This window comes from Ischnura elegans, chromosome X, assembly GCF_921293095.1.
Source record: "Ischnura elegans chromosome X, ioIscEleg1.1, whole genome shotgun sequence".
NCBI classification, from domain to species: domain Eukaryota; kingdom Metazoa; phylum Arthropoda; class Insecta; order Odonata; family Coenagrionidae; genus Ischnura; species Ischnura elegans.
The window spans coordinates 58,376,912-58,396,708 of NC_060259.1; the positions used below are offsets into that span (position 1 = coordinate 58,376,912).

The following is a 19,797-nucleotide window of genomic DNA, read 5'->3' on the forward strand; positions in this document are numbered from 1 at the left end:
TAGAATGGATTCTTTCAATGGATAAAATATTACGGCCAAACTGATTACACTTGATAAATTCTCATACTTGATATGAAGTTTTTAATGCCAAAAATATTGGTATGTACTCACAAATGCTGAAAGATAGCTTAAAACAATCATACTAAAATGTAGACAGTCTTAATTCACACGATTATGACTTCCTACTTAATTTGACAAAAGAAATTAATACCTCATCCGAATTAATATGATTATCTTGATGTACGCATTATAATTACTAACAGGGACACAATCCAGCTCTTTAAACACTAATGTCCAATTTTCATGTAAATATTACACAATTTTTCAAGTTGCTACAAATTATGAGCTGGATTAATTTCCAGGTCCAATTTCATATCTTCTTAAAAATTAAATTTTCATATTATTCTAAAGACAAGGAAGATAAATGGAAAGGATTTTCCAGCGGAAAAATAACTTACCCAGTATGCTCACGGAGCCGGATTTGTTTCCCTAAAAGATGAAGAAATTCATCAAATGCAGGAGAAGATACACGGTTGGCAAATAACTGTTCTTCTGCAGTCTGTCCAAAGCGTTGGTACAGCACTCCAAACTTAAACGTTGTAACAAGACTCCGTTCATCATAAGCAGCAATCAGCTCTGATGATCGAGGAGATGCAGCTGGTATGTATTTTTCTGTTGACAGGTCTGCATTTAAAACCTACAATGGAAACAGATTTATGGATTAATCTCACTTGAAGAGACAACAGAATTTTGCTAAAATAATTACCACTTTATCTCTGTACCTAAAGAATGAGTTACAAATATTAGGAGCTCAAAATAATAATTTTTATGAGCCCTAAGGCAGAGCAATGGTGGAGTGGCAATAAAAATATAAACAGCTAAAGCCTTTATGGGTTACCATTTCAATTATCGCGAAAAAAACAATTTGTAAGGACATCACAAATATGCACCAAGGTCTCATCAGATAGTAAATAGTAAACCTACTTCTATGATTTTCTTTATCTCTGTATAACTAATATAATTTTGAAATTCCATTTAAAGCAGGAAAAGAAAATTGAAAAATAATCTTTAACTCAACAGTCAAAATATCAATACTACACAGAAATATAAATAATATTAACAACTACACCTAACATGTAGAACCAATAATTTTAACTTAGATCAGTTTTATCACCTAATTACACTGAATAGCATACAATCACTGGATCAGTCCAGTGGCGGATACAGATGGGGCTTCAGGGTTCGGCAATGGGAGCGACCCCGCAAGGTCCTGACGTACACGATTCACAACATTGCAGAAACACAATTGTAATTTTTTTATATCGTAAGATGGTATTGTCTTATATGCATGTATAGTAAGTTTAGATAAAACTTTCTTAAATTTTGCACGCGACTTAATTTTTTATTGTGATAAAAGTAAAGGTAGCTCAAGATATCTTTTGCGCCCTCTCGAGTTTTTTCTGTATCTGCTACTGGATCAGTCTGAAGTTCCTCTATTCACACATCCTCTTTTAAGAAAATGGTGACCCAAATTATTTTTAAAAAATTAAGCTGAAATAATTTCTAGTTTGTACCCTCGAGCATAGATGTAAACAATGAAATTACATTCAAAAACTATACAAAACAGAATAAGGCTTGCAAAATGAACACTGTCAAATACTCATATTAACTTAGTCTTTCATATATTATGTTAACATTACAATAATTCATTATTATATTAATATTGTATTAACTCACATTATTGAATTAACAAACTTATATTCACTCACTCTCAAAAGCTCATCTGAGCTTTTTTTTACCAACTTCTTTGGAAAGGGCTGTAAGTGAACTCGTGATTCGTGGAAATGTTTACAGATTTGCAAGGCAGTTAACAAGGTGATTAAGGTGTCAACCACACAAAATCCTTAAAAATATGAGTTGCGTCTTTATGCCTCACTAAGCATCTCAATCTTTTACACACACATTATAAAAACACAACTATGCCTGACCTATTTCATAATTCCATGCAAAATCACCACCAGGTTACACACAGTAAATAAGAAAATTATGAAATACAAATAACACATCTTCAATGAGTGAACAGTGGTGTGCATATGACTTAAGAAAGTGCTTAGCACAGTGCAGACTTCTACAGGTATCAGATAACTTTTCAACATCCTCTTACATAGATATAAATGCCATTTCCATTACTGGCATCAATACCTTGGTAACTTTCAGTTTTCTGCTTTTTTGACACACACACACTTCCATAGCCTCGTGACAGTGTAATTTCCTCTTCGTCACTGAGGGTAAAAATAGAAAACAATGCAACCCCTGCAACTTCCTTCCAAACATAAGTTTATCATAGCACTGAATGCCTAATAGGATGTCAGTTACATGGCTGAGCAGTTGAGGTGGGCCACCTCTTCAATCCAGCAGGACTCAGGTAGAAAGTGTCCCAGGTCAAGAATGATAGAATTTTCCAGTTGCTTGGAGGCCACTTTCCATTTGTGATAATAATAATTAATCCTAATTTGCCCGGAGATCTGATACATTTGTATCCATAGATATAAGGCACATCATATTCAAACATATATACAGTAGACTCGTTATTACGAAGTTCGCGGGACTAAAAAAAAACCGGAGGTTCGTAATAACGAAGTATGAACGTTTCTCTTAGGAATCGTTTATAAAAAGTAGATAATGTACGCGATTTATTACGCGCAATTATATAAAAACAAGAAAATTCGTTTCAGATTCTCAATAAAAGAATGCGGCATGACGCAATCGAGGGTTTATAACTTCCCGAATGCAGTAAGTCCTCGATATACGACCAAGATGCGTTCCGAGACCTTGTTCGTAAGTTGATAAACCTACACTCCGGCCGCCGGGAGCTGCCCGATGACAGAAGGGTCTAGTTCGGGGTAGGTTTACCAGGTAAGAAAGCGCAACGCCGACGTCAATGGTAAACAAAAGGGTTCCGTGAAGAAAGGAACCAAAAGAGACGACGAGCGTTAAAGACCCAAAGGAAGTAATCCTTCGTGAAAACGTTGTATGCATGCCAAGGCGTGGGTGTGAGGTGCGTTTGGGGGACATCGATTGGCTGCAAACTATCCTGGCGTAGGGTTTTCCGCCCCTCGTTTTGTGCTGTCATCGGATATCTCTCGCCGGCCGGACTGCATGGAAGGCATGGAGGAGTACAGTTATCCTGCAGAATGCAAAAATGCATCACATTTGTGCGTTAACTCACGATTAGGACGAACTGATATAGCTGGGCGTGCGACGCTGCCGGAGCCGAAAAAATCGCTCTCCGCGCTAAGGAAGGACGGGCCAAACGCTGAACAGTTCCTTAACTTCACACCGGCTTCAATGATTACTTTTTTCAGATTATGCCCTAAGTGCGAGTTCCTCCACGCCACACCGCGTCGAATCGACCGAATCGAAATAGAAATTTTTGAATGCGCGTATCTCTGAAAGTTCGTAAATTGAATGTGCGTATGAAAAGGACTCCCTTTACGACCAATTTACGAACGGTTATAAGTGGGTAACCATGATTGACACTCTTGGGTACAGTACATGAGGAGAGCTTAAACGTGGCCTAATTAATAAAACTTAGTGTAGCGAATATCCACCTAAATGCCGTTGCTTATCCATGGAACTTCGTAATAAAGTTCATTTTGTAACTGCCGGGACCGGGACTGAGGTTCGTAATTTCGTAATAACGACATTTTCGTAATAAGGTTTCTTTTACTATAGATTGGATAGGCCTTGTCGTCGGGACCAACGATTTGCTTCGTAATAACGTTGTTCGTGTTAACGAGAGTCTACTGTATTCACATATTATATACAATTGAATGTTTTACATGAAGAGTCAATGATGTATTCGCGATTGAATAGAACAGCTTATGTTTTAAGCACTTTTTCAGATCAGACTTAAAAATAATTGAATCTTTTCACGTCTATCATACATAATGGCAAATTATTGTACAATTTATTGCCCATTTCTTTGGGTCCCACTTTGGCTGCTCTTGTGCATACATAATTGTGATGAATATCGTTTTTTGCCCTTGAGTAATGATGGAATGCACAATTCACTGCATAATAGACAATGTTGCTCTTTACACACATTATGGTTAAAAATATATATACACATGGAATCCGAAGAAGATTCAGGTCCTTGAAGATTAGCTTACTGGGGGAGCTATTAGACTTTTGAGCAAGGATTCTTACAGCTTTTTTTTCTGAATTCTGAATATTTTTAAAGATAAGTGGGTAGATTCCCGAAAGATGATACTGTATGTAACATGTAGGTAAAAATCGCCAAAATACAAACTTAGTAAAATTCCTCATATTTCTGTCTGACTAAGCTGTCTAAGGATGTAGCAGCTTGAACTAAGCTTACTGCTAAGGAAACTCATATGCTCTGCAAAGACATTTTATCATTAACCCCTCAACGCCGTCATGCGTACCCAGTGCGCGCCCTTTAAATTTCGATTGCCACTGTCATGCGTACCCAGTACGCTTCCTGACCTACTGTATACAATATTTTTTCTTCGCCAGATATTGTATTTTAAATTAAAACTAATTGCTCTATCTTTTGAAGAAATGATTTTCCTCTTCAATAAAATATTCATAGCGACTTTATGCCTTCAGGATATTTTTAAATGTTTTGATGAAATTCCGTTTTAAACCTAGTTGACGAATTCGGTCCAAAAACTCGACACCTTCCTTCAACTGTACTATCTTGAAAACTGCCGCCTATTCTGCTTGTGGGACGTAAAGAAGGGTCAGCTACTTTAGCTTGAGATACGGTATCTTCTAAGCTCACTGCCTTCTCTCCATATTCTCCTTGTGTGTCGTCACCTCGAGCCCCAAGTGTGATTGGTTCGCGTCATTAGTCCTAAGCGTCCTAAGAGAAGGGGCCATGTGCCTCGCTCTGCATTTATTTTTTTCTGGACAGTAATCAACGAAGATACAGGTCCCCTTCGAGATATTTTCTTGTCTCTTGATGGAGCTTCGAAATCACGTGCCAGTCGGTCCACTGGAGTCATTCATTCTGTGTGGTGTTCTTTCAAGCAGTGTGTTGAAATTCTCATTGGGTGTACTTCCTGTGTGTGGTATTTTTATTTTTAATTGAGGATCCTACAAAATGGGAATAGTATTGAAAGGCAAAAAAGAGACTCGGAAGTCTGTTCGTGTTAGGTTATAATAAATTCATTGGTGGGGTGAATTTCAAGGACCAGTTATTGCATTAGTAACTAATGGAAAGAAAACGCCATTACAAGTGGTGTATGAAGTTATTTAGGAGACTATTGAATTGCCGCAGTCCTAAATTCATATGTTGTTCATGGGGAAAACACGACTTATCATTTCGCGTGCCATTGACCAAGTTAATATTTTTGAAATATCCAACTTCATACAGACTGTTTGGACATGGCCGTCACTCCTTACACAATTTATTATCAAGACTCACAGAAATACATTTCCTAAGGGCAATTCCTGCAGTTGGGAAGAAATCAAAGTCTCAAAGGAGGTGTGCAGTTTGTGCCTAATATAGGAAATTAAGAGACTGCGTGTACTGGTGTGAAAAATGAGCAGTGGGATATTGTTTGGATTGCTTCAAATCATGTCACACAAAGCATATTTTCTAAGGTAAAATCATTTGAATATTCACATATTGATGTTTGAAACGTTAGCATGTGATTACCTATATGAAATGATACAGTAGTAATAGAACAAAGTCAGAGAAATGGGCTAAGTGATAAATTTTCAAGTAGGCGAAACGGGTAATCCTATCGAAAGTATCCAATTTGTTATGAATTTTTCAACCCCAAATAACTAAAATACTTCATGTAATTGTATTTTAAAAATGCATGGAATATTAGAGATCTCGCAGCTTATTTGAAACCAAATTTAAATCTTTCAAAACTGAAAATTTATAAATTAGTGCATAGAAGGAGATACCTAAAACAATAAACATTTATTCAAATCGCTCGAAAAATTATTATATATTAGCACATAATATTACGCAAGATTACAAAAATTTTCAACAATACTAATCGTATATTATGAAAGATATAAATTATTGAATGATAGCATGCCAAAATGGCGAAGTCATTTAAATCTCATCCGGCCGCTGGGATGGGATTTAATTAAATGCCCACCACACTTGAGGGGTTAAGAAATGAACCCAACAACTTACAGGTGTTGACTTGTTCGATTGATTTTTGTTCCATTTTTATAAACATACTTTCAGATGGCTGACTGCTGGTTAAAAAGGGTATCATATTAATTCCTTGGGGTTAACAATTAGAAAGTTATCTAGAGCCCATTTACTAATTTTATTGGCCACTAATTGGACATTGTTAGATAAAGATTTAGGAGAAGTGGATAATACTACAACTGTTGCATCATCAGCATATAAAATAGGGGTAATGTTGTCAATACCGGATAAGGCAAGTGGAAAATCACTTTTATATATCAGGAAAAGAAGTGGACCAAGTGTAGATCCCTGAGGTACACCAAAGTTAGACTTATGAGGTAAAGATACATGCCTAACACCATCAACAATTAATGTTACAACTTGAGTTCTGTTGTTGAGATATGATTTCATCCACTGAAGAGCAATACCTCTGACACCCAATTTTTCAAGCTTAAAGAAAACAAGATCATGATTTACCAGGTCAAAGGCCTTAGTGAGATCAAAAAGTAAAGCTAGTGTTTCTTTTTTGTAATCCATAGGGAGTAATATTTTGTTTATTGCCTGATATATGGCAGAAATAGTGGATTTTCCACGAATGAAACCATATTGATCTCTAGAGAGAAGATTAAACTTATCCACAAAAGATACTATACAATCCTCTAAAAAATTTTTGATAATGAATTTTGCAGAGCAATTGGTCTGCAGTCGGTCAAACCATCAATACACCCTTTGTTTTTATAAAGAGGAACAATTTTGGACGTCTTCAGAGAAGCTGGAAAGACACCCATTCTTAGAGATTCATTCACTAAGTGAAGAAGTGCAATCTTAATCATGTGATAGCTACAGGATATTATCTTTGCTGGGATACCAACTAGACCTGAACTTGAACTGCTTTGGCTGAGTTTGGATATGACTGACTATAATTCCCTGTCATCACAAGGCCTCATAAACAAGACATTGGATTAGCCATTGCACTATACGTGGAGTGAGGAACTGAAGAGTTTGGTACTAATGCAAAATGTTCATTGAATATATCAGCAAGGTCAGAGTAGCAATTCAGAGTTCCACAATGGAAAGCTTGGATATTGGGCAAAGCAGATGCTCAAAACCCAGCGATACCACCACAATGACTTGCTATATAGCAAGTGTAGACTGGTGATCAAAGTTTATTATGTCATGTTGATATTGCAGTCATGCAATAGAATTAAATGCAACCAACTGCTCAAATACAGCAGATCAGAAGGGTGTTTCAGAGTCACCCTATAGCAATTTATCAACATCATGTGCTGGGAAAACTTCAGTTTTTTCCTTCTGGTCATTAACATTTAAAATTGAGTCCGAGAATTAAGAAGTGCAAAACAAGCATATTGTGCATTCTGAGTACTGAGTATATACTAAGAGATTTATGATCTTTTTTCAAAAAGCTAACAATCAAAGAGTTTTTCGAATTAGAGGCACTGTGGCTCCCACCTCTAATAAGATTATTATCAAATGCTCTGGAAACTGGAGAGAAGCTGTGGTTATTTCTCAACAATTAATGTGATGGTATCCTAAGACATCAGACCCAGATCATCATAAATGTTGCAAAAAATATTGCACAATTTTAAGCATCTAAGCAACACCTGATGATTTACGAGGGATGTTTCACAAAGATGAAACTTGTTAACTGTTGGGACATCAATGAGTGCATAAACTATAAACTTATAATATTTGTGGCATACTCTTCATGATATCTTTGGACAAATAGAGTGAAATGCAGTAACATATTATGCGCAAAGACCATTCTACTGAGTAGCTAAGAGATCCAAGCTTATTATATTCTTAAACCAAGCCAAACTTATAAATCTCGGTTGGTGCTGCTATTTATCGCAGTGCCCTAACACCAACTAAGCAATGCAGTTCATGGGTTGGAGCTTAACTTCAATCATCAAAATCATAAAAAAAATTCTTATTAAAATTTGACCCCTTGGCTTCTAGCGTCCACATATCATTGATAACATTTGATAATTAAATTGGCACACAAATTCCTACGATTTAGATAAAAGGTTTGGTACTCAGCGGTTCCTGGGCCATGTACAGCCTCAAAGACAATTTTATACAGACAAGCATAGATGAGCATTTAAGCACCTAAACAACACCTGATGATTTATGAGGGATATTTCATAAAGATGAAACCTGTTAACTGTTGGGACACCAATAAGTGGCACACTCAAAAGACTTATATTATATTAAAGTATTTATACTTGACACTTGGGGAATAGAGGAAGCTTCTGGAGGAAGTGTATAGATAAAAATAAGAGTTGAAGATAAACTTTTGGGCTATGTCGCCACGTCAATTTTTGGGTGGCCCCTATATATTTGAGTCGGATACCTATATATGAATATGAACACAAATTCCTACCATAAATAAGTGATCAGCTTTATTCATGTTATTATTTATCTCCAAATTTAAGTGGCTCAAAGTGTGCTACATAACCCCACTCCCTGCAGAGTGGAGTTTTATGATTAAAGTGAAAAAATGGATTAGCACAACCTGGGTGGTACTCCCACCAGACACAGGCCTCAGTACAACGCTGAGGCTGTGAAAGCCCAGAAATTAGAGGCCCTGAGTCCTGCCAATGGGCTTATGTCACATTCTTGAGGCAGTGCACTGGGAAGGCCTTCAAATCAGGGTTGGCAATCCAAACTAAACAAAAGTCAAAACCAGTTTCGTTTCGACCCGGGAGAAAAAATGAATCCCTTCCATCCCTGTTTGAAATAAAGAGCTTCTTTTGTAGTTCCTACTTGCATTGGGGCAGAATGGGGGCTGCCCCATGTTCCTCGACTTCCCTTCTGCCCGCTCCTGTTGGCAGAAGGCCCCCAAGTGAGGCACCACCTCTAAGCGTTGGCTAGAAGATGAGTCTACATGTGACCCACCGGTGGGTTTCATAGCAGTCTGAAAAGTTTTGTTGAATACACTATATTTATATAATTGGGAAACGGTATAGCTGCTAAAAATTGTGAGGGCAGGATGACATTGTTCAGAGAGCCTAACACAACTTGTCTGTTCATGACCATGACCTATACTCAGGAGAGGTTGGGGTGATGGGGCCCTCCTTACCAGGCAATGCAGGGGTTCTCCCCAGAAAGTTTAAGGAAACTTTTTGCCTGGAAAGGGATTTTGTGCTATTCTGGCTCTAAAAACTAGATAAAAGTTAATAAAATACCAATTATGCAAGAAAAAATAAAATGAAAAGTGAGAATTTCACAGCCTATAAAATTTAATAATGCATAATGATTATATTATCTATTTAGTGAATTTGTTCCTTGATACTGCACTGACATCTAAATAAATACCTCTAAAATAACTTTTCCCATAACCCTTTCAAAAATGCATCAGGTTCTCTTTTTTATCTTCTGACAACTTTATTTTACATGTAATCTTTTTACCCTGAGTATGCTATACATAAAGCAACCAATGAAAACATATAATTTTATGACTGCAAATAATTTGGTTCAAGTAATCTGAGCCTCTTTTATTACACCTTTCATATATGCTTCACAATAGACGTGAGTGTTGTGGGGGGCCCCTAAGCTCGCAGACATCGGCGATTGCCGCCCAGCCGACCTGACTGGACTGCCCTTGCCTGTACTACGAGTAACATGAAAAACCAGACATACAAATTGGTTTCTAGAAAGGATGGACATTCAAATATCTTTAATAACAAAGGCGAATTTCACTAAGACTATCCTGATGTAGCGCTTAGAGAAAGAGGTGAATCCCATACTCTGCAGACTAACATTCAAATCAGAAACCCAACTGCACACAGTCAAAAAACACAATTGAACATCCATAACTTGCAAATTTATTCCTTGAAATTTCCAATTCATTAAAGAAAATTTTTATCCCAACCATGGAGAATGCAATGCAATACGTTTTCCCAAATTTAAAAAAGCCTGTAATTTGAAAATTTCCTTACTTGCTGAAGGACTAAAATTAATGACTGCCGTGAACACAATAAAATATGAGTCGAACAAGTCTGGCAAGAAGGTAATATTCAGCATCAATATTTAACAGTACTCGCAATACATTTCATTCTGGTAGGTCAAAAGAAAATCACCACAGCGACAGATTAGGAGCAATATCTGGGAAGCTGTTTTCACATTATTTACTACCATTATTTAACCTCATGAAGACTCCATTCAAAAATGAAAACTGTACCATATTTTCAAATAATACTGGGGTTTAAGTAAGGATATTACAGCATTGGTCTTTTGGTCATACATACCTACTGGTGCACAAAATATTACATGATTAATCCTTACAAGGTTATTACTTCACGTTCAATAATATAGTTTCTTCTTTTCATCAACAGGCATTAGCTTCCAATAAATATGAAAAATACATACACCTATATTCCCACCATTTAACTGGCAAGATTACTCCAAAATAGAAGGTCTAATGAATAACTTACATAAAAATTGTTTGAACATGAATTTGTGTTAAAATCGTTATCTGGTAAGGCTGACATGCTACAAAAGCAACAAAAAGCTTGGTGAAAAGCAAACTCTTTTAATTCAAAGTTCTTAGGTGAATCATTGCTAAAGCAATATAGGCAGCGTGGACCAGTGCTCATTTATTGTAAGTGCAAGGTGCCTCGGAGGTAAAGCAGTTTTTATTACTAATACCCATGCAGGACATCACACACAGTTTTTAAAATTAGGAATGTAAAGAGTATATGTCTGGAAACAACAGTGTTTTTTTATAATGAGAATAAATGGTTTTTGGAATCAGTTTTATGCTGAGGAGAAGTTTAATTTTCCCTCAACCAAAATTACATAAAATGTACAGATGAGAGAATAAGAATTTTTACAGAAAAATCAATATTATTTTCTTTTGGTGAAAGAAGTAGTAATACCTACTGATAAGAATCTGTGTCAAGATTCAGTTACAAAGATACACAGCAAAATGAATCCTTAAGTCTCTTAAGTGATTGAGGCTTATCAATATCTCCCTAATTTCCATTCTTACTATTTTGTCTCCTAAGTGTTGCAATTGAAGTAAATACACAAAAATTCTGCTCAATAATTTCAATACACACATAAATAAATACAATTTGATTCAGGTAATGTCAATGCTTAATCACAATATAACCAAAAAATTGTAGTACGATTTACCAAATGAATATATTGTTTACTGTTGAAGATATTGAATGCATACAAGATGGATATGTAATTCATATTGAAACCTTACAACCATTCAGAAGAACATTAAATAATTAATATCAATATACGTTCCATTGATAACTTTTCACCCATGAAAAACCTCAAAGCTGTTCATTTGGAACCACAGGATTCATACTATAGTTAGCTTGTGCGAAAAACCCATAGAGGAAAAATCATTCGCCTTGACCGGGATTCAAACCCGGATCCCTCGATTTTGGGCTGAGTGCTTTAGCCAGTTAGGCTACCGAGGCATCATTCTCCCCTGCGGAAATTTGTGGACTATACCGGACAAGGTGGTATGGACTGCTGAGCATATTATGCGACGAGCAGTCCAAGTCGTGCGCACGGCGCCACAGCCGTAGAGCAAAGCCTGAACTTTGAACACAAAGAGGTGTTCACTCTAGACTTATTTAGGTATACCGGGACTAGCCACGGTGATAACTTTTGCCGAGTCACCCACAATGCACAAATTGTGCCAAAATTCCACACAGGAAAAATCATTCACCTTGACCGGGATTCGAACCCGGATCCTTTGATTTCCGGCCAAAGGCAAATGTTTTTTCCTCTGTGGATTTTTCGCACAATTTGTGCATTGCGGGTGACTCCATAAAAGTTATCACCGTGGCTAGTCCCCGTATACTTAAATATATATAGTTAGCTTCCTTTTATGGCATTACGTTCCTTTAAGCCTCTCCGATCTTCTGTTGGCATACTTGGTCACTTTAAAGTGCTTTACAACAGATTGTACTCTCCAAAATTTCACTAATCCTTATTTTATGAAAAAGTGATAACATAGTAAAATAAATAGTAATTGTGAATTAGAGACACACTTATTGTTTTTTTCCCAACCTTCAATGTATCCTCTGAATACAAAAGGTAATCATATTTTTGTGTGCTGACACAAAATACTTGGAAAAATAAGACCTCGAGAATCTTGCCCATAGGGACAACTTTTGCTAACTAAAGGAGCCTTGGAGGTGTAGGAATACCATATTTATCTGAATATAGTCCCCCCTTTTTTCCAAAAATGCCTGTGGATAAAGTAAAGAGGGGACTATGTATATTCAGAGGGGACAATAATCGGAGAAATACGGTATGTAACCACTGTCATGGTTGCCCGAGAGTTGCGAGTTAATAAGGTCTGTACAACAAGGATTACATTTGCTATGAAAAATTTATTTGGGTTAGCTAGGATTTTAATCTGGATCTCCCGGTTGCCGGTCTTGGAAGAAGAGGCCTTTAGTGGTATAACTGGTACTATGTACTACTACTAAGGGGGTTGTGGAGGAGATTCATGCGGAGTAAAGGGGTATAGAGACTTGCTTCATGAAGAGCAAGTAGTGCTCAAAGGGGGAGTTGCATGTGGAGGGGGAGTTGAGACTCCTTAAATGTAATGTGTGTATGTAAATGTAAAATGTAATATGTGCCATTAAGCTCTTTCTGCAGAGTCGCAGGCTTGCACTAACTCACTACCTTATGGCCCATCACTAGGTGGGGAATGGAATAATAAGAAAGTATCGGTTATTTTGCTTTGAAATGAGATCTCTACCACAATAAGTGTGGGTCCAGGTCCGGGGGGGGGTTCATTCCTGTAACAATTATTGTGAAATTCAATGCTGTTAATGCTTGAAATATACCAGATATTTCAACGAGTGCAGTGCTATTGCTGAAATAGGGTTCACTTTTGGTAGTGGTTTTTTGAAAGCTAATTGCTATCCCCTTATGGTGCTAATTGCTATAATGCTAATGCATCCATAATAGCAATTAGCATAATGCTAATTGCATAATGCTAATTGCTATTATGGATGGACCTGCAGGGGCCTATCATCTAATTCCTTGATCCCCTGTAAAATTGTCATAAATAAAAAATGTCCGGAATTACGGGACCTGGTAGTGCAGAGGTCCGTAAAATGGCCTGGGAAAGCAAAAGGTATGTGTTTCGTTCAATTCCTGGATGAAAGGAATTTTATCCCATGGCAGTAAATGTGAACCATAAGAGTGGCTCAGTTTGCCGTTTTTACCTAGAGATAATATGGTACTAATTAAGCTTTGCGGCCATAAAGCAGTGTCATCACAGGCTAACTTCCCAAGAAGCAGAGATTGTTGTCACAATGTTGCAAGGACATCCAAAAGGTTACATTGTAACGTGATCATTGTAGCAATGTTGGATCAACCTCCAACTAAGACTTCAAAGTAAAAGTACATCTGGCATCAATGCAGCATACAACAAGCAACGCTATTGCCAAAACTTCACAAAAAGTGCACAATTCCTCTGACTCCCCCTACCCTTTTCTGACTCCCCTCCCCCCCCTTGGGAGAATCAATTCTGATGCGGAACACAAACAGCAACCCTAGTGGGATATAGGGACGGAAGCAGAATTATCATTTATAAATTTAGTAACAGGTAAACTAAAAAGACTATTACTCCTCAGTTTCAAGGTGCTCATTTCAATGCCTGCACCCCACTATCCCCAGCGACGGATATTCTTTTTGGGGGTTACAACGTAACATTGTGACAACCCATCTTGTTGGGAACGGCATTCATTTTACAAGTGGACATGCAATGTTGCGCGTACCAACAACAATGTTAGGTGCACCTATGACTCTTTCCCTGTAATACCTCAGCAACATTGTGACAATGATCTGTATTAGTAAAATTAACACTTTCCGTGCCATGGACGTAATATTATGTCCTGCTAATCCTTCTGTGGATTGCCATGGACGTAATATTACGTCTTTCCATTTAATTGGCTTTGTATGCATGAAGCCGTAATATTTCGCCCGTGGTACTTTTCCAGTTTACTGCTTAGGGGTTCTGTTTTATCAAAAATCAACTGCTCGATGGAAAAAGAGTTCACTTTATGTCTTGAGGACGAAAAGTCCTCTGTAGCTACCGGCATCCTCATCTTAGGCCACTTAGTGTGAAAATTCTTTGGGCCAATGGACCGTTCGTTAAGGGTGCATTGACCCTTTTTGTCATCCAGGATTTATAATGCTTTGCTTGGCACAATGTTTTTTTTATGATTTCCGTGCTTTAAATAGTTCAAATTGAGCGTATTGAAAAAATTATTATGCATGTTATGGCGGTACATCATATGTTGCAACTTTTTTATTTTTCAAAAACAGTAGGTTTTCATTGTTAAAATATACATTAAAAATTAGCAATAAATGTTATTCAACTCATTCATAAAGAAGAGCAAAGTCCATTTTTATTGAAATGCACATCGATATAAATATATTTTTGATGCTAATGTTTTAAAAAATGTACGAATATAGTAAAAATGGCTGGATTTTTCAGTAGGGCTTTAAATTTAGTAGCCGGCACTCAAAGTGTTAATTGTATCTGCAACAGTTCTATGCAGAAGGGTCAAGGTAGCCATGTATCCAGAATTTGAAGTTAGTTTTTAGTCATAATTAAATATTTTTTTTGCCTAATTTATACTGTAGCTAAATTGCAATTATTTGGCACACATATTTGTGACAGAAGACCAAAAAATTATATTTTGCAGCTAGGGGACACAATGAAGATGAGAGGAAAAATCTTTCCAAAAAATATTTTGCGCCACCTAACTTCAAAATTACAAATTAATTTACGTCATGTTTGGACTGGAGACTGACATACAATAAAAAGAAATAATTAGATGTCTTCCATAATCTCACTTTCCTTCAGGGACCACCCCTTCTCCTTGATTAATTTTTATGCAGAAAATGTGAATTGCTAATTCAGTATCCAAGAGAAACTCGCCTTTAAATATGTAATTAAAATTGCCATATCTAGGTAATATATTTACACTTAGTAAGTTTAAAAAAGAAGATATAAGTTTATATGTAATGTGAAGAATAAAAAACATGAATCACATGTAGAGGAAAACTATTTTTTCAAGTTTTGATTGTAAAAAAACAAAATTAAGAATGACCCATACCTTTTATGAAATTCCAGAAGTGGATAGCTAACAAATTGTGAGAAGAACAATTAAGTAGAATGTAAAATGTATAAGGAAGAGGTGTTAATTTAGTAAGAAGTAAAAAATGTCACTGTGCTGCAAGCAGACTAAGAAATCTTGCCAGATTGAATTAAAGAAAGACTCGAACATTGTGTTTAAAGGTGCTATTTAGTCAAATATACTTAGGTGTTATTGATAGATATTTATGTGATACTGGTCTAATATAAGCATCTCAAGGGAACTTGAGAATAGACCCTAAATGGTATTATTGATTAAAATGAATGTTGAGTCTGATTAGTGCACTTGACACAATATCTTATGCTTTTAAATTGGAAATACTTAAATGACAATGAAGCTATAGTCACACATACATATACACATGTACAAAGGTAAAAATTAAGCAAGAAATGAACCAATACATTCACATATACTACTAGTATGCAAACCTTTCCATTGATTGATACTATATGCTATTTCAGCAAGATACCTGACTACAGTTATACATAGAGCATTTGTATTAAGCTTCACACGAAAAAACATATTTACACATGGGAAAATATAGTTAATGGAAAAATAATTATTCCAGTAAAGCTATAATTCAGACATCCTGCAAGCAAAAAAACAAGTAGACATAACAACATAAAGGTCATGGAGCAACAGTGAAGGGGTACATCAATTGATCAGTTTCATGAGATAGGAAAACTTTCCAATATGCCCGTTCAGATACAAGGAAAAATATACATGCAGAATGATCGACATCTAAAGTATATATTTGTGAAATAAAGTTAAAAAAAAACAGAGTAAATTTTAGAAGCCCAAAATACTGAAGGACCCTAAGGCAGTAAACGGCAAAACTCAAATGTTTATAATTCAGATTCCAAAGTGGTTCCAATATCTGTATAAACATTTGAGCCATACAATTATTCAAATATTTGTAAATGAAGCATTTCATAATGTTTAACAAAATATTTTAAGGGTAAATCCAACAGAAAGTTTTGGAAATCTTTCTAAAATTATTACTAGCATGTACAGGCACCGAATTGTCATGAATTTCAATAATGCACAGCCAGGTCAACAATGGTTATTTCCAGAATTCTGAATTGCTTTACTCCATCCATAAAATAATTTTAGTTTGTATTGCAACAAGTGAAGTTAAAATTGTTGAACTGAACAGCTGATCACGTTTCACAAAAATTTTGTGCCTCTACTAATGTTTGACGCAACAGGTAGGATTGATCCATGCCAAAAGTACACTTTCATGGAATATCACTACACTGCAGCTCACATCAAAACAAAAGCATGCACTTATCTATTATTTTCTAACTATACTTTTTGCATGACCAAAAAGAGCTATACATGCAAATGCCAGAAAAGATGAAACAATAAGTGCAGTTTTTATAAGAAGTACTTTCATACTCTAGACATGAAAGTTTAAGCAAAAATATCAGGTAACATGCCAAATTTTAGAGAATTTATGCAATCAGGCTAAGCACAGAGTGTTTAGACTTTGTCTTATTCCACTCAGACCACCAGAATTCAAATGCACGGACATCTATGAAATAAACAGTTCAGTTTTATTCACCCATATCAACTGAAGTTACTCAAAAGTACAGAAGGCATAGGCGGATCCAGGGGGGGGGGGGGGGCACGGGGGCCCGGGCCCCCCCCCCCCAGACCCTCAAAAATATGCAAGATTTTTAATACGGTCCCATTATCATTGCTTTCGTTTTGTATTACGAGATATCCTAGTGCCCCCCCCTGAACAAAATCCTGGATACGGCCTTGCTTGTGCCCCCCCCCCCCCAGAAAGAAATCCTAGATCCGCCCCTGACAGAAGGAATGCCAATATGTACATTTGTTGGTAAGATGACCCTGATAAAAAATCAGGGTAAAAAGTTGTGATCCTTTGATTATAATTTATTTTTTTTAGGTGGACACCAGAGTGGTTTAACATTTAAGTAAGTAAATACATGAAAAGGAGACTATCATTCTGTACAATAAACCAGCATATATAAAGGGAATTTTATATCAGGAAACAATTTTCAACACAAATTACCTCTGTAATACATTGTGAGCTCATGCACACATGAGCCTTCTAACTTATACCATTAACATTTAAAAGTATAAAAACTAAGTAATATAAAAAATGATGCTTATATATAAATAGTATTCAACTCCACAAGCTATAAGGCTGACAGAGTTTGTACATTGTAGTTAGGACCCAGAGCATGAGCAAAAATGAATGCAACAAAGTGAACAAACAGATTTATATGATAGTATTTGGGGCATCACAAGCATATATCAAAACTTTTTAAAATGAGAAAGGTTACTACTAATATAAAAGGGAAAATTGAATACATACCCTGGCAAGAAAGGCAGGAGAAAGGGAGCTACCCTCACAATCAGATGTGGGCAGCAACTCATGCCGAGTGCCAGACTTTGTTCTGAGGACAATACGGACATGTTCTTGGGCAGGATTAGAAGTGGAAGGAGAAGAGGCACAGTTGGCTAGTGGAATCATTTCCATTTTTAAAGAGAGAACAACAGGACCCAAAAGAGGATCTTCTGCCCACAAGGTGGTGTGTTCCTGCAAAAGAGAAGAAATGATAAATTTATTAAATGTTTAAATTATGAGCAGTAAAGACATAAATGACTCTCATTCTATGTTCCAACCTGAAGGGAACATTACATAAAGGAGGTTTCAGCTCACCCTGGACCATTACAATGGCATGTGAATTTCACGTATGTAGGGTACCCCATGCAGTTGATCGAATGCCTTTTTGGTGAGGGTAAAGCTCATCCTAGGCAACGCCATTGGCGTGTCAATTATGCACCTCCAGAAAAGAGAGGTTATCCCTTTATCATGGAACACCTGTGATTTCAAATACTAATCTGACACACAAGTTGAACCAGGATATGAATCCGATACTCACGGTACCATAGTCAAGGGTTGTACACACTGAGCCATTACTTCCACCACACATTAAATTAGACGTAAGAGCGAAAACTTGAACAGGCTCCATCCAGACGTTTATGACACCACTGATTCTGATCTCTCAAGGGATTCAAACAAGTCACCATGAACAATGTCACGAACGTGCCGCAAGAATTTTTTTGTCGATAATCGAAGTATACACAAGCCACAACTAATTGCCTTCTGACAACAAGTAATGTCGATTCTGTTATGGAGTTCCCAGCAAGCCGATAGAGTCTATCAAGGCATTAAGGACCTCCACTTAGAAGAGTTGATGGCTGCTGGATTGAGGCGATACCTCTGTGATAATACTCAAACTCTCTTTCGAATAAACACCAATCCTTTCCCAGAGAATGTCACTCGGGGCTAAGACGGCAGACCGCAAGAAACAAGCTAACAACAATCTCTTCTACGCAAATGCTGATAACTGGAAAATAAACACGGGGACTGTATAGACGAGACCCAATATCATCCCAAAACAGCATGATGCCACTTCGGTCGCATTTTATTTGCTTTTAAATATATCCGCGGCGCGGTGATTAGTGCAATGCGATCCACTTTTTCCAATATTTTGCAGTACAGCGTTTCTAAATGCGAGGAAAAGCATTGGGATTTTATAAATTTGATAGATCACATCATCATGCATAAAAATTTCTGTTTAAACCGGTAATTATACCGTATTTCCTCGTAAAAATCGGATCACTATGTCCGTCAGCGATGCAGGTGGTAGAGTGGCGGCTTTCGTAAACTCGTTTAAATTCGCGGTGGTTGACAACACGTATAGAGGACTATGTGCGGATCCTCTTTTGTACTATTCGTGCTTCAGCCAAAGCACCCCAGTGCTACAGCGCGAACTTCGAACTTCGTCGACAAATTTTCACAAGATGTGATTCTGAGAGACACGTGGATTGGCAAGCCTCCGTGAATAAACTCAAGTCGAAACACGAGCTGAATTAATGATGCTCCAGAGCACTAAGTCAACGATTCGAGCTGTGTAGCATTGCCTATGGCAAATATTGCCACGCCATTTCACAGATAAATGCAGGTCTTATGAAAAACTTAATAAAACCAATTGGGGAGAGCCTGTGATCATTACAGACACTATTATTATTACACTTCTATTGATAAATATTTTGAAGTGAAAAGAAAATATTTTTATACTTATTCAGTCGCCATTCCAAAAGAAATTAAGTAAGGGAAATTATAATGGTAAAAGTATTTTACCATGAAACAGTTTTAGAAGCGCCCCTCCATGCGAAGAAAATTGGCTTAAACACATATTTTCGAACATCGCCGAGAGCGACGTTGGCTCGGAAATGGTCAAAGCGTGCATAAGCTATGGGTAAAATCTCGTTTATCTACCCATTCACGCAGAGAACTACAAATATATTTAGAATGGCGAAGTAGATTTGTGCATAGGGAGGAGGACTTTCAAGTAATTGTTTCATATCAAGCACACAAAGGAAGGCACACATGACGAAACCTCGTTAAGC

The 19,797-nt window shown here is 36.9% G+C and overlaps 1 protein-coding gene across 3 annotated transcripts in view; it reads right to left on the reverse strand.

Annotated features, from left to right (window-relative positions):
• LOC124170940 (rap1 GTPase-activating protein 1-like) overlaps window positions 1-19,797 on the reverse strand; it is a 556,415-nt gene that overhangs the window by 14,994 nt on the left and 521,624 nt on the right. For all 3 annotated transcript variants that reach the window (XM_046550010.1, XM_046550011.1, XM_046550013.1), the window contains exons 5-6: window positions 17,693-17,917; window positions 459-697 (exon numbers count right to left, since the gene is read on the reverse strand). In XM_046550010.1, the coding sequence (XP_046405966.1) occupies window positions 459-697; window positions 17,693-17,917 (464 nt within the window). The remainder of the gene's footprint in view (window positions 1-458; window positions 698-17,692; window positions 17,918-19,797) is intronic.